The sequence below is a fragment of the Phalacrocorax carbo genome (assembly GCF_963921805.1).
Source record: "Phalacrocorax carbo chromosome 29 unlocalized genomic scaffold, bPhaCar2.1 SUPER_29_unloc_1, whole genome shotgun sequence".
In the NCBI taxonomy this organism is placed as follows: domain Eukaryota; kingdom Metazoa; phylum Chordata; class Aves; order Suliformes; family Phalacrocoracidae; genus Phalacrocorax; species Phalacrocorax carbo.
In genome coordinates this window covers 1-26726 of record NW_026990231.1, presented here as the reverse complement: position 1 = coordinate 26726, position 26726 = coordinate 1, and the positions used below count along the sequence as shown (strand labels likewise).

Genomic DNA, 26726 nt, shown 5'->3' with positions numbered 1-26726 from the left:
ACTGACAGGCGCCATAGTCAATCAGTAGCTGGAGTGCGGGAAGGTGGACTCGGCCCCCGCTACCCCTTTCCCTCAGCCAATCAGAGCCGAGTCCATCGCGAGCGACACGTGCCCCAGCGAACCCGCGGCTCGGCTGCCGCCAACCAATCACACACAGCAGCGCCCCGGAGGGGCGGGGTTTACGTGCTCCCCTCCCCTTTTCCCCACCCAATCACACCTACCGGCGCAGCGGACTGACAGCAGCGTGAGCCAATGGGGAGGGGGGAGAGGCGGGGCAGCGCACAGCATGGAGGCAGCATGGCTGAACACGCTTTATTTTGGCGGGGGGTGCCGGCGCAGGGTCCCCACGCCCTGGAGGGGGGTCCCAACTCCCACGGGCGGGGGGGGGGGGGGTCCCCACGGCCGGGTATGGGGGTGTCCCACCTCCCGGCGGCGCCCCTGGTCCAGGGAAGGGCGGGCGTGGGGGTGGTGTCCCCCAACTCTCAGGGGTGTCCCCATTTTGGGGGGGGGTGTCTCCACTCGTAAGGGGGGGGGGTCCCCATTCGGGGGGGGGGGTCCCCACTCATTTTGGGGATTCTCATTCCCATCCTAGAGCATCCAGCCACAGCATTGCGTGGAGCGCCCCAACTCATCTCCAGGCTGGGCGGTGCCCCCCCCCACCCCCAAAACACCCCAAAATTGGGGGTACAGGGGGGTGTCCCCCCCCCCCCCAAAAGTCAGGGCTGCATGCGGAGAGCCCCGTCCAACCTGACCACCTCCCCGTTGATCATCGGGTTCTCGGCCAAAGCCTGGACGAGGTGGGCGTATTCTTCGGGGTGCCCCAAACGCGAAGGAAAAGGCACTTGTTGTCCCAAAAAATTCCGAACCCGTTCGGGCAAACCGGCTAATAACGGGGTGGAGAACAACCCTGTAGGAACAAAACACAGCCCCCCCCCCAAAAAAAAACCAACAAAGGGGGTGAAATCGGGGTACGGCCCATCCCATCCCCCCCCGCCCCGATTTCCAAACCCTCGGCGTCCTTACCCGGGGCGATGGTGACCACCCGGATCCCCAACGGCGCGAGGTCGCGGGCGATGGGGAGCGTCATGCCCACGATCCCGCCCTTGGAAGCCGAATACGCCGCCTGACCCACCTACAGCCGGCGCGGGTGAATAACTTAGGGTGTTTCCCCGCACCCTCACAACACACGGCCCCTCTCCAAAGCCGTTCGCGGTGTTTTCGGCCCCCCCTCACCTGCCCCTCGAAGGCGGCCACGCTGGCGGTGTTGACCACCAGACCTCGGTGGCCGTCGGCGTCGGGTTTGTTCTGGCTCATCAGTCGGGCGCACAGGCGGATCACGTTGAAGGTTCCCACCAGGTTCACCTGGGGGAGGGAGGTTGGGGTGGGGCCGGGGACACCCCGAAAGCTTGCTGACGCCCTCTGGGCTCCCCCGTGCTGTGACTGGGACAGCCCTTGACACCCGAGGTCAACCGTTGGCTGGGAACACCCCAAAACCACCCTGTGACCGGGGACACCCCACCCACAACCACCCCGTTGAGCAGGGGCACCCCATAACCACCCCATGGACCTGGGACACCCCACAACCACCCCATTGAGCAGGGGCACCCCACAACCACCCCATGGACCTGGGACACCCCACAACCACCCCATTAACTATGGACACCCCACAACCACCCCACTGACCTGGAACACCCCATAAACCCCCGTGTTGGCCAGGTACACCCTACCCACAACCACTCTTATCGACCTGGAACACCCCACAAACATCCTGTTGGTCCAGGACACCCCACAACCACCCCATTGGCCAGGTACACCCCACAACCACCCACGGTGGCCAGGTACACCCCACCTGCAACCACTATCGACCCAGAACACCCCACAAACATCCTGTTGGCCCAGGACACCCCGCAACCACCCCATCGACCTGGAATGCCCCACAAACACCCTGTCGGCCAGAAACACCCCACCCACAACCACCGCATAGACCTGGGACACCCCACAACCCCCCTGTTGGCCGGGTACACCCCACCCACACCCACCCCATTGACCCAGCACACCCCACCAACACCCTGTTGACCCAGGACACCCCACAACCCTCTCATTGACCTGGAACACCCCACAACGCCCCTGTTGGCCAGGTACACCCCATGGCCACAACCCCCCTGTTGACCCGTGACAACCCCACAACCACCCCCACTGACCTTGAACACCCCACAATCCCCCTGTTGGCCAGGTACACCCCACCCACACCCACCCCATCGACCCGGGACACCCCACAGCCCCCTCCCCGCTGTCCCGGGACACCCCCGAACCGCCGCACTCACGTTGACGACCCTTTGGAAGTCCTCCAGCTCGTGCACCTTGTCCTTTTTGCTGTTGTAGGTCTTGACGGCGATGCCGACGCCGGCGCAATTCACCGCCAGGTCCAGGCGCCCAAACTCCTTCTGGGCCAAGGTCAGGGCGGCCCCCACTTCCTCGGCCGACGTCACCTTGGGGAACCCCAACACCAAAACGGGTGTCACCGGTTGGGGAGGGGGGAACCAGCGGCGTCACCACCCCGTAACCCCCAAAACGGCTGCCCCCCCCAAACCCGTGGGCGCTCACGTTGGCGGGGGCGAAGGCGCAGCGATCCCCCAGCTCCTTGGCCAGCTGGGCTCCCGGTGACGTGGGGAGGTCGAGGAGGACCACTCGAGCCCCCTGGTCCACCAACCGCTCCGCCGTGGCTCGGCCCAGTCCCGACGCGCCGCCTGTCACCAGTGCCACCAGTCCCTGGGGTTGGGAAGGAGAGGGGGGTGTGTGTCAGCAGTGAGGAGGGGACCAGTTTGTCAACCCCACACCCCCTTTCCCGGTGGTCCCCGGGAGTCTCTGGTGGTCCCCAGGGGTGTCCCAGTGGGTTCAGGTGGTCCCTGGGCGTGTCCTGATGGGTTCCAGTGGTCCCCAGGGGTGTCCCAGCAGGTCCTGATGGTCCCTGGGGTATCCCAGTGGTCCCCAGGGGTGTCCCAGCAGGTCCCGATGGTCCCTGGGGTACCCCGGTGGTCCCCAGGGGTGTCCCAGCAGGTCCCGATGGTCCCTGGGGTACCCCGGTGGTCCCCAGGGGTGTCCCAGCAGGTCCCGATGGTCCCTGGGGTACCCCGGTGGTCCCCAGGGGTGTCCCAGCGGGTCCCGATGGTCCCTGGGGTACCCCAGTGGTCCCTAGGGGTGTCCCAGCGGGTCCCGATGGTCCCTGGGGTATCCCGGTGGTCCCCAGGGGTGTCCCAGCGGGTCCCGATGGTCCCTGGGGTATCCCGGTGGTCCCCAAGGGTGTCCCAGTGGGTCCTGGTGGGTCCCGATGGTGCCCCGGAGGTATCCCCGTGTTCCCCGAGGTCCCTGCGGGTGACCCGGTGGGTCCCTGCGGGTGTCCCGGGGGTCCCCTAGGGTGTCCTGGGGGGGGTCTCTGGTGTTCCCCGGGGGTCCCCGAGAGTGTCCCGGGCGTCCCCTAGGGTGTCCTGGGGGGTCCCTGGTGTTCCCCGAGGGTGTCCCGAGGTCCCTGCGGGTGACCCGGTGGGTCCCAGGGGTCCCGGCGGTATCCCGGTGGTCCCCGAGGGTCCCCATGGGTGGTCCCTGGTGGTCCCCGAGGGTCCCCATGGGTGGTCCCCGGTGGTCCCCGAGGGTCCCCATGGGTGGTCCCTGGTGTTCCCCGAGGGTCCCCGAGGATCCCTGCGGGTGTCCCGGGGTCCCCGGGGGTGTCCCGGGGGTATCCCGGGGGTCCCCGAGGGTGTCCCGGGGGTCCCCCCGTGGCTCCCGGTACCTTCACGCTGCGGATGGCCGCCATCGTCCTGCCCCCGCCCGGCCAATGAGAGCGGGGGGCGGTGCCGGGGGGAGGGGGAAGGGCGGAGCCCGGGGAGGGGGCGGGAAGGACACGGGAAGGGGAGACACGGGGGGGGAGGCCCACGGAGGGGGAGGGGATCCGGGACCCCGGGGGGGGGGTGACACAGGATCGGGTCCCTCGAGGGGGGGAGGGGGACAGGATGGGGACCCTCGAGGGGGGGAGGGAGACAGGATCAGGACCCCGGGGTGTGGGGTGCTGACACAGGATCGGGACCCTTTGGGGGAATGAACAGGATCGGGACCCTCGGGGGGGAGGGGGATAGGATGGGGACCCTCAAGGAGGGGGTGATGCAGGATCGAGACCCCCAAGGGGGTGGGACAAGGATGGAGCCGGCACCCCCAGGGGGCTGGGATTGGGACCCTTGGGGGGACAGGACTGAGACCCCCAAGGTGACAGGATTGGGACCCCTGGGGGGATGGGATCAGGTCCCCCAAGGGGGATGGGGTCAGGAGCCCCCAGGGTTACAGAAGGGGACAGGATCGGGACCCCCAAGGGGACAGGCCTGAGACCCCCAGGGTGACAGAAGGGGACTGGATCGGGACCCCCAGGGGGATGGGATCGGACCCCCCAAGGGGGACAGGATCGGGTCCCCCAATTGGACGGGACTGAGACCCCCAGGGTGACAGAAGGGGATAGGATCGGGACCCCCCAAGGAGACAGGCCTGAGACCCCCAGGGTGACAGAAGGGGACAGGATCGGGACCCCCAGGGGGATGGGATCGGACCCCCCCAGGGGGACGGGATCGGACCCCCCAATTGGACAGGCCTGAGACCCCCAGGGTGACAGGATCGGGTCCCCCAAGGGGCCGGGCTCAGGACCCCATAGGGGGCCCCCACTGCACACAGCCCCCCCCCGCCCCCCAGTCCCACCCTCCCTCCCAACCCGGCGCCCAGCCAGGGGTATAACGTTACCTCCGACCTTCCCGGGGGGCACCCGCAGCACCCGCCTGCACCCCCCCCCACCCCCAAAATGGAGGAGAAATCACCCAAAATCCCAGGTACAACCCAGAAAATAAAGGAGGGGGTGGGGGGGGGGGGGGACACACACGCAGAGAGGGTGGCCGTGGGGACATTGACCGGGTGGGGGGGGGGGTGGGCAGAGGGCAAGAGGCATGGCGGCGGCGGCGGGGGAGCTGACGCAGACCCCCCTGCAAAAAGTGTGGGTCCCCCTTCGCACCCATGGCTTTCGACGGGGATGTAAGTGGGGGGCTGTATTTTGGGGGGGCGGGGGGGCAAATCCCCCCCCCAACGCACCCTCTGGGTGCGTTGGGGGGGGGATTTGCCCCCCCGCCCCCCATCCCCAGTAGGCTTCTCTACCCCAAATTGGGGCGCAGGAGGGGATTGGGGATACAAGAAGCAATTTGGGGGGCGGGGGGGGGGGCTAAACACTGATGTAGCCCCCCCCCCCACCAGCCTCAGTACCCCAGTTTACCAACTGCCCCACCATGGTGATCCTGGTGGGGTTACCGGCCCGCGGCAAGACCTACATCTCCCGTAAGCTCACTCGTTACCTTAACTGGATCGGCACCCCGACACGGGGTGAGTATTTTATTTGGGGGGGGGTGGGGGGTGTTTGGGGGAGGGGGAAGGTTCGGGGGTACCCCCTAACCCCCCCCCCAACCCCATAGTCTTTAACGTGGGGCAGTACCGGCGTGAAGCCGTGCGGAGCTACAAGAACTACGAGTTTTTCCGCCACGATAACGAGGAAGCCATGCGAATCCGAAGGTTAGGGGAGGGGGCGGGTGGGTCTGGGGGCTTTTTTAGGGTGTATTTCTTTTTTTTTTGGGGGGGGGGGGCACAGCTGCTAGCCCCCTCCCCAAATTCCCTCCCCAGGCAGTGCGCGCTGGCCGCCCTTAGGGACGTCCACACGTACCTGAGCTCCGGGGAGGGGCAGGTGGCGGTAGGAGACCCCCGCCCTTCACACAAACTACCCCCCCACAAGGGGAAAACTACTCCCCCCCCCTTGTTTTCTTATTTTGGGGGTGGGGGGTCCAAACCATCCCCCCCCCAACCCCTCAGGTGTTCGACGCCACCAACACGACGCGGGAACGCCGGGCCCTGCTCCTGCAATTCGCGAAGGAAAACGGCTACAAGGTTTTTTTGGGGGGGTGGGGGGTGGATTATGGGGGGGGACACAAAATATTTTGGGGGGTTTGTGGAATTGGGGGGGCTGGCAGTGCTGCTTGGGGGCGTCCAGAGCGTAGCAGTGAGGATGGAGGCACTGCTTTGGGGGTGCTCATGGCGTTGGGGGGGGGTCGGTGGCACCGCTTGGCACCGCTTTGGGGGTGCTCATGGCATTAGGGGGGGTCGGTGGCACCGCTTTGGGGGTGCTCATGGCATTGGGGGGGGTCGGTGACACCACTTTGGGGGTGCTCATGGCATTAGGGGGGGTCGGTGACACCACTTTGGGGGTGCTCGTGGCATTGGGGGGGGTCGGTGGCACCGCTTTGGGGGTGCTCACGGCATTGGGGGGCAGTGGCACCGCTTTGGGGTTGCTCACGGCATTGGGGGGGGTCGGTGGCACCGCTTTGGGGGTGCTCATGGCATTGGGGGGGGTCGGTGGCACCAGTTTGGGGGTGCTCGTGGCATTGGGGGGGGTCAATGGCACCGCTTTGGGGGTGCTCATGGCATTGGGGGGGGTCGGTGGCACCGCTTTGGGGGTGCTCATGGCATTGGGGGGGTCGGTGGCACCGCTTTGGGGGTGCTCATGGCATTGGGAGGGTCGGTGGCACCGCTTTGGGGTGCTCATGGCATTGGGAGGGTCGGTGGCACCGCTTTGGGGGTGCTCATGGCATTGGGGGAGCAGTGGCACCGCTTTAGGGGTGCTCATGGCATTGGGGGGGGTCGGTGGCACCACTTTGGGGGTGCTCATGGCATTGGGGGGGGTCGGTGGCACCGCTTTGGGGGAGCTCACGGCATTGGGGGGGGGGCGGTGGCACCGCTTTGGGGTGCTCATGGCATTGGGGCGGTCAGTGGCACCGCTTTGGGGGTGCTCGTGGCATTGGGGGGGGGTTGGTGGCACCGCTTTGGGGGTGCTCATGGCATTGGGGCGGTCAATGGCACCGCTTTGGGGGTGCTCATGGCATTGGGAGGGTCGGTGGCACCACTTTGGGGGTGCTCATGGCATTGGGGGGGGTCGGTGGCACCGCTTTGGGGGTGCTCATGGCATTGCGGGGGGGTCGGTGGCACCGCTTTGGGGGTGCTCATGGCATTGGGGGGGTCGGTGGCACCGCTTTGGGGGTGCTCACGGCATTGGGGGGTGCGGTGGCACCGCTTTAGCTGTGCTCATGGCATTGGGGGGGTCGGTGGCACCGCTTTGGGGGTGCTCACGGCATTGGGGGGCAGTGGCACCGCTTTGGGGGTGCTCACGGCATTGGGGGGGGCGGTGGCACCAGTTTGGGGGTGCTTGTGGCATTGGGGGGGGTCAATGGCACCGCTTTGGGGGTGCTCGTGGCATTGGGGGGGTCAATGGCACCGCTTTGGGGGTGCTCACGGCATTGGGGGGGTCGGTGGCACCGCTTTGGGGGTGCTCACGGCATTAGGGGGGTCAATGGCAGCGCTTTGGGGGTGCTCATGGCATTGGGGGGGGTCGGTGGCACCACTTTAGCGGTGCTCATGGCATTGGGGGGGTCAATGGCAGCGCTTTGGGTGTGCTCATGGCATTGGGGGGGTCGGTGGCACCGCTTTGGGGGTGCTCATGGCATTGGGGGAGCAGTGGCACCACTTTAGGGGTGCTCATGGCATTGGGGGGGACACGGGTGACCCCTTTCCCCCACCCCCCCAAGGTTCTCTTCATTGAATCCATTTGCAATGACCCCGCCATCATCGAGGAGAACATCAAGGTGACAACCTGGGGACGGGGGGACACCGGGGGGGACACACCGGGGGGGACACACCGGGGGGGACCCTGTGTGTGTCCCCCCCAAAAAAAGCATGCTCCCCTGCCCCTCTGACGGCAGCAAGTGAAGCTGAGCAGCCCCGACTACAGAGGCTGCGCCCAGGAGGAGGTGGTGGCCGACTTCCTCAAGCGCATCGACTGCTACAGAGCCACCTACGAGCCCCTGGACGAGCGGCTGGACAGGTGACACCACACCCCGTGTGTCCGTCCCCCCCAAACCCGTCCCGGCCTCGGGGACCCCCCCAAGGCTGACGCGGGGTGTCCATGCCGCCGCCCCACACCCCCCCCCCACGGCGCAAGCGGGTTGTCCTACATCAAGATATTCGACGTGGGGCTGCGGTACCTGGTCAACCGGGTGCAGGGCCACGTCCAGAGCCGCACCGTCTACTACCTGATGAACATCCACGTCGCTCCCCGCGCCATCTACCTCAGCCGCCACGGCGAGAGCCAGCTCAACCTGCGGGGACGCATCGGGGGCGACTCGGGGCTCTCCCCGGGCGGGAAGAAGGTGGGGGGGAGGGGGGGGGCCCTGCACCCCTGAGGGGGGGGCTGCGGGGAGGGGGGCACAAGTGGGGAAGGGATGCGGGGAGGGAGCGGGGCTTGGGCTCAGTGGAGGGCTGGGGGGCGGGGCTATGGGCAGGGGGCGGGGTGACAGGCAGGACACACCCACCAGCATAGGTGGGGAGGGGCTAAGGGGGAGGCCACACCTACCACCAGCACTCCTGGTGGGGTGGGGCTACAGGCAGGGGGTGGGGCTAACAGGCCACACCTACTACTGTCACCCCGGTAGGGGTAGGGCTATGGACAGGGGGTGGAGCTAATGGGGAAGCCACACCTACCAGCATCACCCCAAGTAGGGGCGTGGCTAAGGGGGAAGGCCACACCCACCATCACTACAGGCAGGGGCAGGGCTAAGGGGGGACCACACCCACCACTATAACTCCAGGCAGGAGGGGCTAAAGTCAGGGGGTGGGGCTAAGGGGGAGGCCACACCCACATGGGAAACCTCAGGGAGACACTATGGGGGTGGGGTTAAGGGAGGAGGCCACGCCCCTAGGTAGCACCATGGGCGGAGCCACACATGAAGGGGTGGGATTGAGGCCACACCTGTAGGCGGCACAATGGGCGGGGCTAAGGAGCAGGCCACACCCCCAGATGATAGTATGGGCTGGGCCACAAAGGGGCAGGGCCAATGGAGGGGGCCTCTCCCCCCATGTGGCACAATAGGTGGCTACATGGGTGAAGGGGCGGTGCTAAGGAGCAGGCCACACCCCTAGACAGCACAAATGGGAGTGGCCCCAGATGAGGGGGCGGGGCTAAGGGAGCAGACCACAACCCCAAGCAGCACCACTGCTTGTGGGAGGGGGTGGAGCCATAGGGAGGAGGTGTGGTCAAAGGAAGCCACACCCCCGTGTGGGTGGGGACATGAAGGGGCATGGCCAGGAAAGACCACACCCCCACAGAGCAGAGCTAAGGGGGTGTACAAAGGGCAGAGGTAAGAGGCTGTGTAAGGGGTGTGGTCAGGGGAGGCCACACCCACTGGGCGTGTCCGCCGCTAGCCCCACCCTTTCCCCAGTACGCCCAGGCCCTGGCCCAGTTCATCCACAGCCAGAGCATCCGGGAGCTGAAGGTCTGGACCAGCCACATGAAACGCACCATCGAGACGGCCGAAGCCCTGGGGGTGCCCTACGAGCAGTGGAAAGCCCTCAACGAGATCGACGCCGTGAGGAACCCCCTCCCCGCTTTTTTTTGGATAACACCCCAAAAATCCATTCCCCCCATCCCTAAAGATCCCCCTCACCCCACCAACACCCCGCAGGGCGTCTGCGAGGAGATGACCTACGAGGAGATCCAGGAGCGCTACCCCCACGAATTCGCCTTACGGGATCAGGATAAATATCGCTACCGCTACCCGAAAGGCGAGGTAAAAACCCCCCCTCTGAAAAAAAAAGGGGGGCACGCAGGGTTTTGGGGGATACCCCCCCCCTCACCCCGGGGTGTCTGTGACCCCCTCCCCAGTCCTACGAGGACCTGGTGCAGCGGCTGGAGCCCGTCATCATGGAGCTGGAGCGGCAGGAGAACGTGTTGGTCATCTGCCACCAAGCCGTCATGCGCTGCCTGCTGGCTTATTTCCTGGATAAGAGTGCAGGTGAGGGTTTTGGGGACAATTAGGGGGGTTTTGGGGACAATTAGGGGGGTTTTGGGGGCACCCCCAAACCCGACGTGTGTGTGTCCCCCCTCAATCTTTCCTCCCCCCCCCTCAAGATGAGCTACCCTACCTCAAGTGTCCCCTCCACACCGTCCTCAAGCTGACTCCCATGGCCTACGGTGAGTGGGATGGCACACCCCCCCCCAAAAAAGGGACCACCCCTCCGCCGTGCGTACCCCCAAAATGGGGGTAATTCCCCCCAAAATGGGGGTAATTCCCCCCCCCAAGCCGTAGCTGTTCCTCCACCAGGGTGCGAGGTGGAATCCATCTTCCTCAACGTGGAGGCGGTGAACACCCACCGCGAGCGACCTCAGGTAACGAGGGGACCCCCCAAAACACCCCCAAAAAAAGAGGGTGCAGACCTCATTAAACCCCTCCCTGAGGTTATGGGGGTGTTAAATTTTGGGGAACCCCCCCAAAAAACACTGTCCTCACCCCGCAGAACGTCGACATCAGCCGCCCTCCAGCCGAAGCTCTGCTCACTGTCCCCGAGCACTATTGAGGGGTCCCCGGGTTGGGGTGGGGGGCTCCCCGGGGTGGGGGTCCCCCAAATTAAACCTTGCCTTTACGAAGCATTGAGATTGCAGATTATGGGGCTGCACCCCAAAAAAGATGCCTTTATTTTGGGGGGGTGGAGGCTTCGGCTTCCTTGTACTGGCTCATCCAGAACGTGGGGTCCTTCCCTTGGATCTGGGGGGAGGGGGGGGGTGTGTGGAAAAAGGGGGGGAGTGGGTCAAATTGCACCCCGGGACCCCCCAAAACCCAAGGCTGCCCCCCCAGAACGGCCTTACTTTCGCCACGAAGCGCAGCACGTCCCTCTTGGAGGTTTCCTTGACCGCCCGTGGCCCCCACTGGTACTTGAATTCGGGGGGCTCCGTCAAGGGGATGGGGGTGATCTCCAAGTATCTGCACAAAACGGGGTGTGTGGGGTGAACCCCGCCCCCCCAACACATTTTGGGGGACCCCAAAGGCGGGTGTCCAGCGCTCCCCGGCCCCGCGACGGACCCCTCAAGTCGCCGGGCAACGGGGAGGGGCTGCAGAGGGGGTTTTTCTTTACGGTGCGGTATAAACAGCCCGGCCAAGGCTGGCGCCGCGGCTGCTCTGTGCACACCGAGGAAAGGGGGGGGGACACCCCCAAAGCCCGAGAAAAAGCAGGGGGAACCCCCAAACAACCTCCCCTCAGACTCACTTCTGCCGCACAAACTCCTCCGTCACCAGCTTCTTGACGTCCCCAAAGACTTCGTGTCGCTCCCTGAGGGCGGTGGGGTTAATGAGGTGCGGCAGCAACGAGCCCCGTACCCCCTGTTACGCCTGTTCCCCCCCCCCTCCCCAAAATCCTACCCTGGTTGCAGTCGGAGCCGGCGGAGGAATTCCCACACGGCGCCTGGAAAAGCGGGTGTCAACGTGAAGGGGGTGCGAAGGGGACTTGGGGTATGGGGCGGGGGGTTTTGGGGGGCTCACCGTCCTTGGCCGAGTTGCCCTTCATGAAGATGAAGCTAAGGATGACGATGAGGAGCCCCAGTTTGGCCGTCTGGTTGTCCCTGTGGCAGATGGAGAGGGGTGTCACCCACCTGAGTGGGGAGGGGGGACACTCCAACGGGGTCTACCCCCCTCCCCAGAATCACCCAGGGGGTCTCCCAGCCCCTCACTGGCGCAGGTTCTCCCCCTCGGCACGGGGCAGGTTGCTGATGAGGATGTAGATGTGATATTTGGTGTCGATCTCCACCAGCTGCAGCCCAAATACCTGCAAAAGGCGAAGGGTTAATCTAGCAGAGGGTCTCCCCCCTACAAACGGCCCCCACCCAACAACGCCCCCCCTCCCCAAACCTGCTGCAGGGTCCTGCCCGCCTGGTTGATGATCTCTGAGTAAACATCTTTATATTCCCGGATGACTTTTTTCAGGATATCTGCAGGGAAAGGGGAGGGAATCACTGAAGGAGCCCGGATACCCGCACTCCCCAGAAGCAGTAAGGGTTTGGGGGTGCCATAGCTTTGGGAGGGGGCTCCCTTAAACTCACCTGCCCTCTTAATGGGGATCTTCTTCTGGTCTTTCACAAGCAAGAACTGAACTAGCTCGCTCACCTGTGGGGGGAAACAGAGGGGAAGGTGGAGAGATAGGTAATAATAGAAGGGGTAAAACACATCACTCCGGGAGAGGGAGAAGAAGGGGTGGCCTCAACCCCACCTTCTGATTTACTTGGTCCTGAGAGCGTCTCTCTAGATTCCTCTGCACCTGGCTGTGCGTCGGTGTCTGGCTCACGTTGAAATCCTCATCCCCATCGTCCCCCTGTGGGGAGAAACCAGGGAGATGTTGCTGAGGAGGACCCCACACCCAGGGTAGAGAGTAGGGGAAGATTGGGGGGGGGAGCCCCTTACCTGAGATAACCCTGGCCCTTTGACACGCTTCCTCTGAGACATTTCTCACAGCAGTTCTGAGAATAAAAGAAGCAGCAGGCGAGCTACAACCATCACGAAGCCATCGCCGTCCCCAGCATCCCCTCCCCGCCTTCCCTCCTTAAACCGGGTCACGGACCCCCCCCCCCCGCCCCGAGCTGTTAATCCACCGGGCACCGCCGCCATTACCCGCAACCCCTCACGCCGCGCCTGCGCCCCCCTCTCCCTGCCTCTGCGCATGCGCCCGCGGCGGCCCCGCCCACACCATGCCGCCCCACCCCCTATTGGCCCTAACACCTCCCCCATCCCACCCACCGCCCCTTCGCGCGCCGCGATTGGCCGAGCGGCCTCCCTCGCTCCTCCCACCCTTGCACGTGTCGGCGGCCGCGAGGCTCGCCTCGCGCCCCGCAGCTCCCTTCAGGTGGCAAAAACCAAAAGAGCGGGAAAAGCGCTGCGCGTGCCCCCCGCCTCACTTTCCTCTCAGGGCCTCAAAATGGCGGCCAACGCGGCGCAGCTTCGCTTCAACCCTTAAAAACAAGATAAAAACACCCCCAAACAACCCAAAATGATAGATTTTACCTCTCCCCTTGCCCAAGTAAAGGTATTTAAAGCACCTGTGCTGCCCTTGCCTCTAATAAGGGGCCTCTAGATCCCTTCCCTCAGGGAGAAAGAAGCAACAAAATGGCGGCCAAGGCTGAGGGGAGGTCGCTGCCTGCAGCCACCCCCTCAGCCCGGCCCTGGCCCATGGTGGGGGACACCCTGCACCCCACAACCCCAGCAAAGCCTTCATCACCCACCTGCACAGCTGCAGATGCCATAAGGGGTAAGGCAGGCAACTTGGGGGGGATGCAGTAGGTGACCCTGTTCCCTTTGGGGGTGGTACAAGGGGTTTTGGGGGAGCAGGGAGACATTGGGGCATGATGGTGGGGGTCCAGGGTGGCTTTTGGGGTGTTTGGCAGGGCTGGGGGGGGTAATTTCCTGTCAAGGTGAACATAAGCTGCCCTATAGCGGATGGGGAATGCTAGGAGGTCAAATTGGGGTACCCTAAATAATGGGGGTGCCCCCCTCTCTGACTGCCCCACCCCCAGTTGAGCCCCACTTGAACAAAATTTTGGGGTTTACTGACTATTGCCTCTGCTGAGTTAGCTGGAAAAACAGGGTCCCCCCTAAATTGTGGGGGGGTCTCACATCCCCAGTCTATCCCCCCAGCTGATAAGATAGGGTGAGTGCCCCTCACCCCCAAACCTCCATGTGGATTTGGGGGACCCTCTCCCCCCCCCACCCCACCCAAGCCTTCACAATCCAACCTCCTGGGCAAGAGACCCCCAGGACCCCAACCCCCCAATTCACACTGCTGTTCTGCCCATGATTTTATTTACAAAAGCAGCTTTTTTTAAAACCATTTTTTCACTTAATAAACAAAATAAACCTCTGTTGCAAACACCTCGTTCTCAGAGCTGCATGGCCGCCTCCAGTGTCTCCGAAAGCTTTGTGGCGATTTTCTCTGGGGGGAAAAGGGGGGACAGTCTCAGTCTGGGGGGGGATAAGGAGGATTTGGGGGGATCTAGGGGGGTTTGGGGTGTGGGGAAAAGGGGGTGCCTTTGCTCACCCGCTCTTTTTTGCAGCTTTTTCCTCCGTTTGCTGGCAGCCCGTAGCCCCTGGCCCTGTAGCAGGGGATGGAGGGTGGCCACCTCCTCCAAACGGGGGGCACGGGGCGCAGACCCCTCCCCGACACCCCCCGTCTTCACCCGGGGCTTCAGCTCGACTGTCACCGCGCCGACCTGGGGTGGGGGGATCAAAGATAAACACATCACCTCCCCCCCTCCCCAGAAAAGACCCTCGGTGAACCCCCAGTTCCTTCTGCACCTCCAGGTCACTGGTGTCATCCTCCATGGCTGTTTCTTCCTCCTCGCCTGATTTCTCCTCCTCTTCCTCTGCCTCGGGGACACACGGGGACAACCCGATGCCTGTCACCGTCGCTGGGACAGCTGCGGGGAGGCCAGGTGAGCTTTTGGGGGGGTCACCCCAGGGTGGAAAGTTGGGGGGGAGGGGGGGATGCTCACCACTACTCACCGGCCAGTGCCTCGGCATCACCCCTCTCCAGCGCCTCCAGGTCGAGCGCCGGCCCCAGCGCCGTCAGGATCTGGGCCTCCAGCTGCACCCCCTGCGTTTTGGGGGGGTGGGTGTAGTAGGAGATCTTCCCGCTGTGGGGCGAAAGGTGGGCCAGGGTGGGTGGAGACCCGACCCCCCAAAAAAGGGGCTAAGGTGTGGGGAAACACCCCACCCAGAAGTGAGCCAGGGTGTGGGGAGTCCCCCTGCAACCCCTGAAAAAGAGGTCAGGGAGTGGGGAGACCCCCTCCAGTCCCTGGAAAAGTGGGTCAGGGAATTGGGGGACCCCCCCCAAAATGTAGCTGCCCCCCCCTCACCCACCTGGTCCAGTCGCAGAGCAGGGCCACGGCGGCGGCGCGGGGGTCCGGCAGCCCCCCGGGACGGAGCCGACCCTGTCGCCGGGCCAGGTGGGACAGGAACTGCTGGGGGTCGCTGCAGGGGGGCACCCCATAAAGCTCGCTCAGCTGTGGGGGCACACACAGGGTCAGGGGGTGCGTGCGGGGTCTTGTCGCCCTCCTCACAGGCTGTTGTCACCCCACGGCCCCCACCCTTCCCTTTGGCTCCCTGCTTTGGGGACAAAGTGGGGTAGAAATGCCAAAGGCGGGGGGGTACCCCCAAAAGAACCGACATACCCTCAGTCCCCATAGCAACAGGGCTGAGCCCCCCCCCAGAGGGGGTTCTGCAACACCCCTAGTCACCATGGCAACAGGCCTAAGGCCCCAAGGAGGGTCCTGAACACCCCTAGTCACCACGGTGACAGGCCTGAGCCCCCCAACACCCTTAGTTGCCATGGTAACAGGCCTGACACCCCAAGGGGGGGGTCCCTGGATACCCCTAATTGCCATGGTGACAAGCCTGAGCCCCCCAACACCCTTAGTTGCCATGGTAACAGGGCTAAGTACCCCCAGACACCCCTAATCGCCACGGCAACAGGCCTAGGTCCCCAGGGGTGTCCCCATACACCCCTAGTTGCCATGGCGACAAGCCTGAGTCCCCAAGGGGGGGTCCCCACCCACCTGTTCGGGGGGGCAGCGGCGCAGGATGGCGGCGGCGGGGCTCAGGGGGTCCCGCAGGCGCTGGGGGGCCAGGGCTCCCCTCAGGGGGGCGGCGGCGGGGGGGGCCCCCGTCTCCATGACGACGCCGGGACAGTCCAACAGCTGGATGTGCCGGTCCAGCTGCACAGTCTGCAAGCACCTGGGAAGGGTGGGGTCAAAGGGGCGTGACCTCAAGCCCCTCCCACACAGGGCGGGGCTAACTGGCCCCTCCCCAGGGCGGGGCTCACCTGGTGACGCCGGGCACCGCCCCCACCCCACAGGCCCGGCTCCGTTTCAGGCTGTTGATGAGGCTGCTCTTGCCCACGTTGGGGTACCCTGAGGGGAGGGGGGCAGCGATCAGCGTGGGGGTCCCCAAAACCTGCCCGCCCCCCTTACACACCCCCTCCCCCACTCACCCACAACACCCACAGTGATGGTCGTTTTCACCTCCCCGGAACGACTGTAGTTCGCCAGGACGCGGAGCAAACAGTCAGCGCCTACGCAAGCCCCGCCGGCGAGCACCTCCTCCGGGGCCGTCGCCGCCGGCAGCCGGCTCTGCTTCTGCGGGGGGGGGGGAGGGGTTCAACGGGCTGAGGGGGGGCTCCCCGCTGTCCCCACAAACCCTGTGACCCCCCCAAAGAAACCCACCCCCTCCCCGTTGTTTTCCAGGGACCCCCACCAGGTTGCGGCTCTGCTGCTGCGTGCACGCCTTGAACGCCACCGTGGGGAACTCGGCTCGCAGGTGCTTCAGCCACGCCGCCACCACGTCCCGAGGCACCAGGTCTGTCGCGTGTCGGGCGAGAGATGAAAACGGGGTGTCTCCCCGTCCCCTGGGGAAAACGGGGACCCCCCCAAACCCCCTCCCCCAAACCCCCTTATTACCGATCTTATTGAGGACGAGGACCAGGCGCTGGCGGTGCCTGGCCCGCCGGACGGCGGCCTCCAGCTGCGGGCTGCGGCACCCCTGGGGGTCGCGGGCATCCAACACCTCCAAAACCACGTCGGACGCTTCCAGCACCTGCCAAAAAAAAAACCCCAAGAGGGTGGGGTTCAGGGCGTGGCGCGACCCCCTCCCCCAAACGCCCCCCGGCCCCCCGCAGCGTCCCGCGCTGACCTTGCGCAGCTCCCGCCCGTACTGCCGCAGCGAAGCCTCCTCTTGCTCCTCGGGCCGCGCCGCCGCCTCCTCCTGCGCCGCACCCCGTTGTTACGGCTGGGGAGCCCCAAAACCATGGTGGGGGGGGGGTGGGGGGAGTGGGTTACCCCAAAACAGGGGGTTACCCCGATAGCCCACCTTGCGCTCGAACTCCCGCTGCCTCCGCAGGGCGTCGTGCCGCAGCCCGGCCAGGCTCCGCCGCCGGCTCACCTCCGTCTCCCGGGCTTCGTCCCGCCGCCGTCGCGCCTCCGCCGCCTGCGGGGACGCGTTTTGGGGGTTCAGAACCCGGTGTGTGTGTGGGGGTGTGAACCCCAAACCCCTCCCTTCTCCGTTTTGCGTTATTTTTACCCTTTTCTGCTTGTTTTCGTTCTGCTGTTGGACGTGCGCGGCGAAGCGGCCCAGCTGTGGTACCCCCGGGTCCTTCTTCCCCGCCGCCTTCACCCGTTTTCCCTACGGGGGGAGGGGTGTCGCACACTCGGTACTGGGGGGGGCTGCACCCCCAAACCGGGCCGGTACTCACCCCCCCCCCTCCCCTCCCCCGACGGTTTTGGGCGGGGGGCCGGTAACACCCCGCCCCTCACCTGGACCCGCTTCCTCCGGGCGGCCTCCACTTGTCGCCCTGCGGAGAGGGGTACAGTGAAACGGGGGGACCCCCAAGCCGCCCCCCCCCAATCCCCTCAGCCCCCCAGGACTCACGGGAGCGGGTCATGGCTGCGCCCCCGGTAAAGCGCTCACGCCGGTAACGTGCCCGTCCGCCTCGCTGCGGCGTCACTTCCGCTTCTTCCTGGTTAAGCACCGCCTCTTTCCGGCCGCTGCCGCACCCAAGATGGCCGCCGCCCACCCAAGATGGCGGACGAGCCGGCCCTATGGTAGTGCACCTGCCACACCCAAAATGGCGGGAGCACTTTAGGGGCAGTGGCCCTTCATGACGCGCTCAAGATGGCGGACGCAGGCCGGGGAGGCGGTACTTAAGGCCGCATTCAAGATGGCCGCTGCGCCCCCGCCACACTCAAGATGGCGGACAGAGCGCGCGTGTAGCGGTCGTTTACTTGCCACACTCAAGATGGCCGCCCCCCCTCCCTCCCCCCGTGGCGGCCGCCATCACCCACATGCCCCCCCAGCCCCCCCCCAAGAACGACCGGGACTGCCCTTACCAAGAGTGCACTTTATTCCTTTTTTTTAACTTTTTCTCTCAATTTCGGGGTGGGGGAGGGGACCAAACCTCTTATATATAATTTAGGGGGACCCTTCTCCCCCCCTGCCCACCATCCCCGTCCCCCCCAAAACCCCAACACGGGGTGGGGGGGAGGGGGGGGATCTTCCCCCCCCTCCAACAGAGCAAAAATAAACCCAAATTTGGACTTGAGGGGGGGAGGGTGTGGGGGGGTGGGTGGGGGGAAAAAAAAGAACCCAGAAAAACAAAAAGCCACCGAAACCAAAAAATATATATATATATATTTATAGAGATCCTTTGCCATCTCTGCCGCGGCCCCCCCCCCCCGCGGGGGTGGGGGTCTGGGGGGGGCGGGGGGCCCCCCCGGCTACGCCAGCCCGAAGCCCTCGGAGCACTCCTGGATGGCCAAGAGCAGCATGTGCCGCAGCTTCTCGTAGCTCTCGTAGGCCGGCAGGTCCAGCTGGTTGAAGCTGGGGGTGGGGGGGACACACGGGGGTCACACGGGGGTGTCACCGTCACCCCCCACCCCCCGCAGCACCACGGGGTGCTGTGCTGAGGGTTGGCCCCGGATGGCGCCCGGGGGGCACCGGCAGTGCCGTGGTCTGCGCTGTCCCCTGCGTGCCGCCCCGTCCCCGCTCCCCATATCCCCATGTCCCCCCAGTGTGCTGTCCCCCCGGTGCCCCCTCCCCACGTCCCCATGTCCCCCCAGTGCCCCCTCCCCATGTCCCCCCGTCCCCCCAGTGCCCGCTCCCCATGTCCCTGTCACACCAGTGCCCCCTCCCTGTGCCCCCATGTCCCCCCCGTCCCCCCAGTGCCCCCTCCCCACGTCCCCATGTACCCCCAGTGCCCCCTCCCCACGCCCCCATGTCCCCCCAGTGTGCTGTCCCTGTGTCCCCATCCCCCCAGTGCCCCCTCCCCATGTCCCCCTCCCACCCCAGTGCCCTGTCCTCGTGTCCCCATGTCCCCCTCCCACCCCAGTGACCTGTCCCCATGTCCCCCCAGCGCCCCGTCCCTGTGTCCCTGTCCCCCCAGTGCCCCCTCCCCACGTCCCCATGTCCCCCCAGTGTGCTGTCCCTGAGTCCCCGTCCCCCTAGTGCCCCCTCCCCACGTCCCCATGTACCCCCAGTGCCCCGTCCCCCTGTCCCTGTCCCCCCAGTGCCCCCTCCCCACGCCCCCATGTACCCCCAGTGTGCTGTCCCTGTGTCCCCGTCCCCCCAGTGCCCCCTCCCCACGTCCCCATGTACCCCCAGTGTGCTGTCCCTGTGTCCCCGTCCCCCCAGTGCCCCCTCCCCACATCCCCATGTCCCCCCAGTGTGCTGTCCCTGTGTCCCCGTCCCCCCAGTGCCCCCTCCCCACATCCCCATGTACCCCCAGTGCCCCCTCCCCACGCCCCCATGTCCCCCCAGTGTGCTGTCCCTGTGTCCCCATCCCCCCAGTGTCCCCTCCCCACATCCCCATGTACCCCCAGTGTGCTGTCCCTGTGTCCCTGTCCCCCCAGTGCCCCCTCCCCACATCCCCATGTCCCCCCAGTGTGCTGTCCCTGTGTCCCCGTCCCCCTAGTGCCCCCTCCCCACGTCCCCATGTACCCCCAGTGTGCTGTCCCTGTGTCCCCGTCCCCCCAGTGCCCCCTCCCCACGTCCCCATGTCCCCCCAGTGTGCTGTCCCTGTGTCCCTGTCCCCCCAGTGCCCCCTCCCCACGCCCCCATGTACCCCCAGTGTGCTGTCCCTGTGTCCCCGTCCCCCCAGTGCCCCCTCCCCACGTCCCCATGTCCCCCCAGTGTGCTGTCCCTGTGTCCCTGTCCCCCCAGTGCCCCCTCCCCACGTCCCCATGTACCCCCAGTGCCCCGTCCCCCTGTCCCTGTCCCCCCAGTGCCCCCTCCCCACGCCCCCATGTACCCCCAGTGTGCTGTCCCTGTGTCCCTGTCCCCCCAGTGCCCCCTCCCCACGTCCCCATGTACCCCCAGTGCCCCCTCCCCACGCCCCCATGTCCCCCCAGTGTGCTGTCCCTGTGTCCCCGTCCCCCCAGTGCCCCCTCCCCACGTCCCCATGTCCCCCCAGTGCCCCGTCCCTGTGTCCCCGTCCCCCCAGCGCCCCCTCCCCACGCCCCCCAGCGCCCCCCCCGTGCCCCCCCGCGCCCGTACCAGGTGTGGGCGGAGGGCAGGCGGTCGGTGGAGCGGTCGTCGCGGTGGATCTGGAATTTCTGGATGCCGTTCATCCCTTCCAGGGCGGCGAAACCCTGCAGCGGCACCTTGGACGTCCCCGTCACGAACTGCAGGAACTTGGCTCGATCCGCCTGGTCGAAGGACCTCAGCGCTCGCCAGAACCACTGGATCTGGGGGTAAGACGCAACCATCAGCCCCAAAAGGAGCCGGTTTGGGGTTTTGGTTTTTTTTTTCCCCTTTTTTACATTTTTTTGGGGGGACGAAGCCCACCTGGATGGAGTTGCCCTGGTATTTGTGGTACTCGGTGTTGGCCTTGAGGTCGTCGATGTCGATGGTGGGCAGCCCCGAGATGAGAAGCTCCAACTCTTGCTCCGTAAAGATGGAGATGAGACGTTTGGGGATGATCTCGTAGAAACCCTCCAAAAAAGCGGCTAGCTGCTTCCGGATGGCTCCTGCGGGGTTTCGGGGGTCAGGCGGCTGTTAGGGACCCCCCCCCGCCCCCCCGAAACCCGCCGGGGCTCACCGGTCATGCGCATCTGGCAGACGAGGTGGACGTACTCCTTCTTGTTCTCCTCCGTCACCAGCACGTTGGCCCCGTTGGGCTTCAGGTCCCGCACCTCGCACACCCCGAACTCCTGCACCTGGGGGCGGCCGGGGGGGGTCACCGGGGAGCGGGGAGGGGACACCCCCAAACCGGGAGGGCACCCCCGGGACTTGGGGACACCCCTGGGACTTGGGGACATCCTCAAACCACAAGGATAACCCTGGGATAGAGGGGACACCCCTGGGGCACAGGGGGCACCCCCAAACCAGGAGGGGACCCCTGGGACTTGGGGACACCCCTGGGGAAGAGGAGACACCCCCAAACCAGGAGGGGACTCCTGGGACTTGGGGACAGCCCTGGGGACACCCCCAAACCAGGAGGGCACCCCCAGGGCAGAGGGGGCACCCCCAGGGCACAGGGGACACCCCCAAACCAGGAGGGGACTCCTGGGACTTGGGGACACCCCCAAACCAGGAGGGGACCTCAGGGCACAGGGGACACCCCCAAACCAGGAGGGCACCCCCAGGACTTGGGGACACCCCTGGGGACACCCCCAAACTAGGAGGGCACCCCCGGGGCAGAGGGGGCACCCCCGGGGCACAGGGGACACCCCCAGGACTTGGGGACACCCCCGGGCAGAGGGGACACCCTCAAACCACGAGGACACCCCTGGGATAGAGAGGACACCCCTGCGATAGAGGGGACACCCCCAAACCCAGAGGGCCCCCCAGGGCAGAGGGGACACCCCCAAACCAGGAGAGCCCCCCAGGGACACAGGGGACACCCCCAAGCCCAGAGGGCCCCCCAGGGCAGAGGGGACACCCCCAAACCAGGAGGGCACCCCCAGGACTTGGGGACACCCCAGGGACACAGGGGACACCCCCAAACCCAGAGGGCGCCCCCAGAGCACGCGGACCCTTCCCCAGCAGCAGCGGCGCTGGCTCAACCCCGGGGGCGGGGGGGAGCGATTTGGGGCGGGGGGCGCACCCCGACACCCTGCTTTGGGGGGGGCGGGGGTTCCCCCGGGGGGTGACGCGCACCTCGGTGCTGAAGGTGAGGTCGTAGCCCAGGGTGGAGACGTCGTTCTCCAACAGGTAGACCAGGCCCTGGTAGAAGTGGTAGTCCTCGCTCTCCATGTCCGTGTAGCTGCGCCGGGGGTTGCGGGGAGGGGTCAGGCACCGCGTCGGGAACAGCGGCAGCCGGGGCTCCGCCGCCCCCCCACCACGCCCCCCACCCCAAAACGGGGCTTCGGCACCCGCTGACCAACCAAGGGGGGGCTTTACGCCCCAAAAAGGGGGTGACACACCCCGTGAGGGGGGGTTCGACACCCCCCCGGGGGGGTTCTACACCCTGAGAAGGGGGTTCAACACCTCACTGGGAGGTCCAACACCTCCTGGGGGTGTTCTACACCCCATGAGGGAGGTTCAACACCCAAAAAGGGGGTTCAACACCCCACTGGGAGGTTCAACACCCCCTGGGGGTGTTCTACACCCCATGAGGGAGGTTCAACACCCAAAAAGGGGGTTCAACACCCCACCGGGAGGTCCAACACCCCCTGGGGGTGTTCTACACCCCATGAGGGAGGTTCAACACCCAAAAAGGGGGTTCAACACCCCACCGGGAGGTCCAACACCCCCTGGGGGTGTTCTACACCCCATGAGGGAGGTTCAACACCCAAAAAGGGGGTTCAACACCCCACCGGGAGGTTCAACACCCCCTGGGGGTGTTCTACACCCCATGAGGGAGGTTCAACACCCAAAAAGGGGGTTCAACACCCCACCGGGAGGTTCAACACCCCCTGGGGGTGTTCTACACCCCATGAGGGAGGTTCAACACCCAAAAAGGGGGTTCAACACCCCACCGGGAGGTCCAACACCCCCTGGGGGTGTTCTACACCCCATGAGGGAGGTTCAACACCCGAAAAGGGGGTTCAACACCCTCTGAGAGGGGTGCAACACCTCGCCAAGAGGTTCGACACCCCACTGGGGGGGTTCAACACCCCACGAGGGGCATCCAACACCCCACCAGGAGGTTCGACACCCTCTGAGGGGGGTTTAGCACCCCAAAAAGGGGGTTCGACACCCTGTGAGGGGGGTTTGACATGTCCCCGGGGGTGTTCCACACCCCATGAGGGAGGTTCAACACCCCAAAAAGGGGGTTCAGCACCCTCTGAGGGGGGGTTTGACACCCAATGAGGGAGGTTCAACACCCCGGTGAGGGTGTTCCATGCCCTGAGAAGGGGGTTCAGTGCCTCACTGGGATGCCCAACATCCCCTGGGGGTGTTCTACACCCCATGAGGGAGGTTCAACACCCCAAAAAGGGGGTTCAACACCTTGCTAGGAGGTTCGACACCCCACTGGGGTGGTTCAACACCCCCCCCCCAAGAGGTTCTCAACACCCTATGAGAACAGTTCAACACCCCAAAAAGGGGGCTGAACACCCCACCAGGAGGTTCGACACCCTCTGAGGGGGGTTCAACACCCCAAAAAGGGGGTTCTACACCCCAGAAGGGAGGTTCAAAACCCTGAGAAGGGGCTTCAACACCCTCTGAGGTGTCTCAGCACCCCACCGGGAAGTTCAACACCCCACGAGGGGGTTCAAGACCCCACCAGGACGTTCGACACCCCATGAGAGTGGTTCAACACCCTCTGGAGACATTCAACACCCCGTGAGGGTGGTTCAGCATCCTGTGAGGGTGGTGAAACACCCCACCAGGAGGTTCGACACCTTCTGGGGGGGTTCTACACCCCAGAAGGGAGGCTCAACACCCCAAGAAGGGGGTTCAACACCCAAAAAGGGGGTTCAACACCCCAGGAAGGGGGTTTAACACCCTAAGAAGGGGGTTCATCACCCCAAGAAGGGGGTTCAACACCCAAGAAGGGGGTTCAACACCACAGGAAGGGGGTTTAACACCCTAAGATGGGGGTTCAACACCCTAAGAAGGGGGTTCATCACCCCAAGAAGGGGGTTCAACACCCCAGAAGGGGGTTCAACACCCAAAAAGGGGGTTCAACACCCCAGGAAGGGGGTTCAACACCCCAAGAAGGGGGTTCAACACCCCAGGAATGGGGTTCAACACCCCAAGAAGGGGGTTTAACACCCCAAGAAGGGGGTTCAACACCCCAGGAATGGGGTTCAACACCCCAAGAAGGGGGTTTAACACCCCAAGAAGGGGGTTCAACACCCCAGGAATGGGGTTCAACACCCCAAGAAGGGGGTTCAACACCCAAGAAGGGGGTTCAACACCCCATGGGGGCGCTCGGCACCCCAGGCACCCCCCGCCTCTTACCGGACAGACTTGCCCAGGATGTGCTTGTAGAAGGACCGGGTGAAATAACACTCGAGCAGACGGTTGTCGTAGACGGCCTTGGCCACGATACGCCCCACGAACTTGAAGTAGCTGAGGTGGTTGGGGTTGCAGTGGGAGGAGGGGTTGATGGTGTAGGTGACCCTGTCGCCCGGCGACGTGCGGAACAGGGCGTACATGGGGTTGAACATCTCCCGCGAGATGATCATGTACCACTCCCGGAGGAGGCCCCCCGCGTCCTGGCCCTCCTCGCCCTCGAACACGATGTACCTGGGGGGGGCACAGGCAGACGGGGGCGCGTTTTGGGGGGTGTTCTGGGGGGCCTGGGGGTGGTACGGGGGGCTGCAGGGTGTTCTAGGGGGGGTGGAGGGTGTTTAGAAGGGCTGGGGGAGTGTTTCAGTGGGGCTGCGGATGTTTTGGGGGGGGGCTTAGGGGCGTTTCAGGGAGACTAGAGGGTGTTTTGGGGGCCTGAGGGGTGTTTTGGGGGACCTGAGGGGTGTTTCAGGGGGCCTGAGGGGTGTTTTGGGGGTCCTGAGGGGTGTTTCAGGGAGACTAGAGGGTGTTTTGGGGGCCTGAGGGGTGTTTCAGGGGACCTGAGGAGTGTTTCAGGGAGACTAGAGGGTGTTTTGGGGGCCTGAGAGGTGTTTCAGGGAGACTAGAGGGTGTTTTGGGGGCCTATGGGGTGTTTCGGCAGGGGAGTGGAGAGTGTTTCCAGGGGTCTGGGGGTGTTTTGGGGTGCCTGGAGGCTGTTTTGGGGGGAATAGAGGGTGTTTCCAGGGGTCTGGGGGTGTTTTGGGGTGCCTGGGGGCTGTTTTGGGGGGAATAGAGGGTGTTTCCAGGGGTCTGGGGGTGTTTTGGGGTGCCTGGGGGCTGTTTTGGGGGGAATAGAGGGTGTTTCCAGGGGTCTGGGGGTGTTTCGGAGGGGCTGTGATGTTTTAGGGGGCCTGAGGGGTGTTTTGGGGGGGGCGGGGTGGGGGAGGGAGTGTTCAGGGTCTGGGGGTGTTTCGGGGGGCTGAGAGGGTGTTTGGGGGGGCTGGGGGGGGTTGGCAGGGCTGGAGGGGTGTTTGGGGGGGGCTGGGGGTGTTTGGGGGGTCTGGGGGACCCGAAACCCTCGTGTAACTCCCAACCTGGGGTGGGGCGGGGGGGAGACACACCCGTGTTGGGGTTGTGTCTCCGGGGATTTGGGGGGGGTCTGGGGGATTGGGGGGATTCAGGGGGGGGTCTGAAGGGATTGGGGGGGTCTGTGGGATTTGGGGGGGTGTCTGAGGGGATTGGGGGTGGTCTGGGGGGATTCGGGGGGGGTCTGAAGGGATTGGGGGGGTCTGTGGGATTTGGGGGGTGTCTGAGGGGATTGGGGGGATTCAGGGGGGTCTGAAGGGATTGGGGGGGTCTGAGGGGATTTGGGGGGGTCTGAGGGGATTGGGGGGATTCAGGGGGGGTCTGAGGGGATTGGGGGGGTCTGAGGGGATTGGGGGGATTCAGGGGGGGTCTGAGGGGATTTGGGGGCGTCTGGGGGATTGAGGTTGATTCAGGGGGGGTCTGAGGGGATTGGGGGCGTCTGGGGGATTGAGGTTGATTCAGGGGGGGTCTGAGGGGATTGGGGGCGTCTGGGGGATTGGGGGGATTCAGGGGGGGTCTGAAGGGATTGGGGGGGTCTGGGGGATTTGGGCAGGGTCTGGGGGGGTCTGGGGGATTCGGGGGGGGCATGGGTGGGGTCTGTGGGATTTGGGGGGTGTCTGAGGGGATTGGGCGGGGTCTGGGGAATTTGGGGGGGTTCTGGGGGATTTGGGGGAGGTCTGAGGGATTGGGGGGGTCTGGGAGACTGGTGGGAGTCTGAGGGGATTCGGGGGGGTCTGAAGGGATTGGGGGGGTCTGGGGGTGGCCTGGGGAATTTGGGGAGTCTGGGGGATTTGGGGGGGGCCTGGGGGATTTGGGGGGTGTCTGGGGGGATTTGGGAGGGGTCTGGGGAATTTGGGGAGTCTGGGGGGGCTCTGGGGGGTCTCTGGGTGGGGTCTCACAGGCGGTTCTTCATCTCCTCAGGGGATTTGCGGTGTAACTCGCGGTAGGAGTCCTCGAAGACGTGGTCGCGGCGGACGTGGACGGCCATGTCCTCCTTCCGCAGCCCCTCGTCCAGCCGCTCCAGCTCCTGTCGGAAGTACCTGAGCGGGGAGAGAGGAGGGGGGCGTCAGGGACCCCCCGCCCCCCGCCCCCGCCCCCGCGGCCTCCCCCCGCCCCCGCGCGAGCCGCGCACTTGCGCTTGACGTCGAAGTCGAGGACGCGGATGTAGTCGACGAGGACGGCGAAGGGGCCGTCGGCCAGGTGGGTGGTGGATTGGCGCAGGATCTGGTTCAGCACCGTCCGGTGGGTCTCTGGGGGCGGGGGGCGCCATGAGGGGGGCGGTTTGGGGGGGGTTTGGGGGCCCCCCCGACATGTGGGCGCCCCCCCCCCGACCGCCGGGGAGGGGCGATTCTGGGGTGCCCCGAAGTTAACCCTTGTCTCCTCAGGGCTGACACGAACCTGCGCCCCAAATCCTGCCCCGGGCCCCGCGGTCCCCCCAGGGCCCCCCCCCAAACCCTCCCCAAAGCCCCCCGAAACCCCTTCCCACGTGCCTAAGTGTCCTGCAGAGCCCCCCCCCAACTCCCTCCCACAGCCCCAGGCCCCCCCAAAGCCCCCTAAAACCCCTCCCAAAGCCCCAAATCCCCCCCAATCCCCCCAAAATCCCTTCCCATGGCCCCAAATCCCCCAAATCCCTAAATCCCACCCCAATCCCCCCCAAATCCCCCCCAAATCCCTTCCCAAAGCCCCAGGCTCCCCCCAAAGCCCCCCGAAACCCCTCCCAAAGCCACCCCCATAGCCCCCAGCTCCCCCTGAATC

At 65.4% G+C, this 26726-nt stretch overlaps 5 protein-coding genes across 10 annotated transcripts; 1 reads left to right on the top strand and 4 right to left on the bottom strand.

Moving 5' to 3' along the window:
• Positions 1-298: 298 nt before the first annotated feature.
• Positions 299-3894, bottom strand: HSD17B10 (hydroxysteroid 17-beta dehydrogenase 10). The gene is made up of 6 exons (XM_064439667.1): positions 3788-3894; positions 2605-2769; positions 2325-2489; positions 1234-1362; positions 1024-1132; positions 299-907 (listed from the first exon to the last, which is right to left on the bottom strand). Exons 1-6 carry the CDS (start codon positions 3809-3811, stop codon positions 717-719), a joined length of 783 nt encoding a protein of 260 aa, XP_064295737.1. The 5' UTR covers positions 3812-3894; the 3' UTR covers positions 299-716.
• Positions 3895-4223: 329 nt separating this feature from the next.
• PFKFB1 (6-phosphofructo-2-kinase/fructose-2,6-biphosphatase 1) lies at positions 4224-10546 on the top strand. 4 transcript variants are annotated; one of them, XM_064439664.1, is made up of 14 exons: positions 4224-4865; positions 5281-5406; positions 5496-5592; positions 5701-5767; positions 5887-5961; positions 7653-7709; positions 7827-7948; positions 8066-8273; positions 9342-9488; positions 9585-9689; positions 9785-9914; positions 10031-10093; positions 10224-10288; positions 10417-10546. In XM_064439664.1, the coding sequence occupies exons 1-14, from the start codon at positions 4838-4840 to the stop codon at positions 10474-10476; spliced, it is 1350 nt and encodes a 449-aa protein (XP_064295734.1). In that variant the 5' UTR covers positions 4224-4837; the 3' UTR covers positions 10477-10546. The 4 variants fall into 4 exon arrangements, with proteins under 4 accessions (XP_064295734.1, XP_064295736.1, XP_064295733.1 ...); XM_064439666.1 differs by lacking the exon at positions 4224-4865 and adding an exon at positions 4947-5064 and having other exon boundaries at positions 8198-8273; XM_064439663.1 differs by lacking the exon at positions 4224-4865 and adding an exon at positions 4947-5064.
• Positions 10547-10562: 16 nt separating this feature from the next.
• Positions 10563-12890, bottom strand: LOC135310719 (non-structural maintenance of chromosomes element 3 homolog). 3 transcript variants are annotated; one of them, XM_064439671.1, is made up of 11 exons: positions 12842-12890; positions 12351-12406; positions 12160-12261; positions 11993-12056; positions 11802-11881; positions 11624-11718; positions 11436-11515; positions 11316-11358; positions 11164-11226; positions 10766-10880; positions 10563-10664 (listed from the first exon to the last, which is right to left on the bottom strand). In XM_064439671.1, the coding sequence occupies exons 2-11, from the start codon at positions 12390-12392 to the stop codon at positions 10593-10595; spliced, it is 756 nt and encodes a 251-aa protein (XP_064295741.1). In that variant the 5' UTR covers positions 12393-12406; positions 12842-12890; the 3' UTR covers positions 10563-10592. The 3 variants fall into 3 exon arrangements, with proteins under 3 accessions (XP_064295741.1, XP_064295739.1, XP_064295738.1); XM_064439669.1 differs by lacking the exon at positions 12842-12890 and adding an exon at positions 12558-12631; XM_064439668.1 differs by lacking the exon at positions 12842-12890 and having other exon boundaries at positions 12351-12504.
• An 835-nt stretch (positions 12891-13725) lies between these two features.
• GNL3L (G protein nucleolar 3 like) lies at positions 13726-17457 on the bottom strand. Its single transcript, XM_064439662.1, is given in 16 exon segments — positions 13726-13872; positions 13978-14086; positions 14088-14149; positions 14235-14356; positions 14442-14572; positions 14799-14941; positions 15494-15671; positions 15760-15847; positions 15928-16072; positions 16191-16294; positions 16394-16529; positions 16626-16697; positions 16803-16919; positions 17013-17114; positions 17246-17283; positions 17361-17457. Coding segments are annotated over 16 exon segments (1653 nt in total). The 5' UTR covers positions 17374-17457; the 3' UTR covers positions 13726-13779.
• Positions 17458-18091: 634 nt separating this feature from the next.
• On the bottom strand, positions 18092-26221 carry LOC135310725 (E3 ubiquitin-protein ligase HUWE1-like; the record flags this gene model as incomplete). The annotated part of the gene is made up of 8 exons (XM_064439680.1): positions 18092-18308; positions 19980-20170; positions 20271-20452; positions 20524-20641; positions 21585-21690; positions 23835-24122; positions 25871-26011; positions 26104-26221. Coding segments are annotated over 8 exons (1247 nt in total), but the record flags the coding sequence as incomplete, so codon positions are not given.
• Positions 26222-26726: the final 505 nt, after the last annotated feature.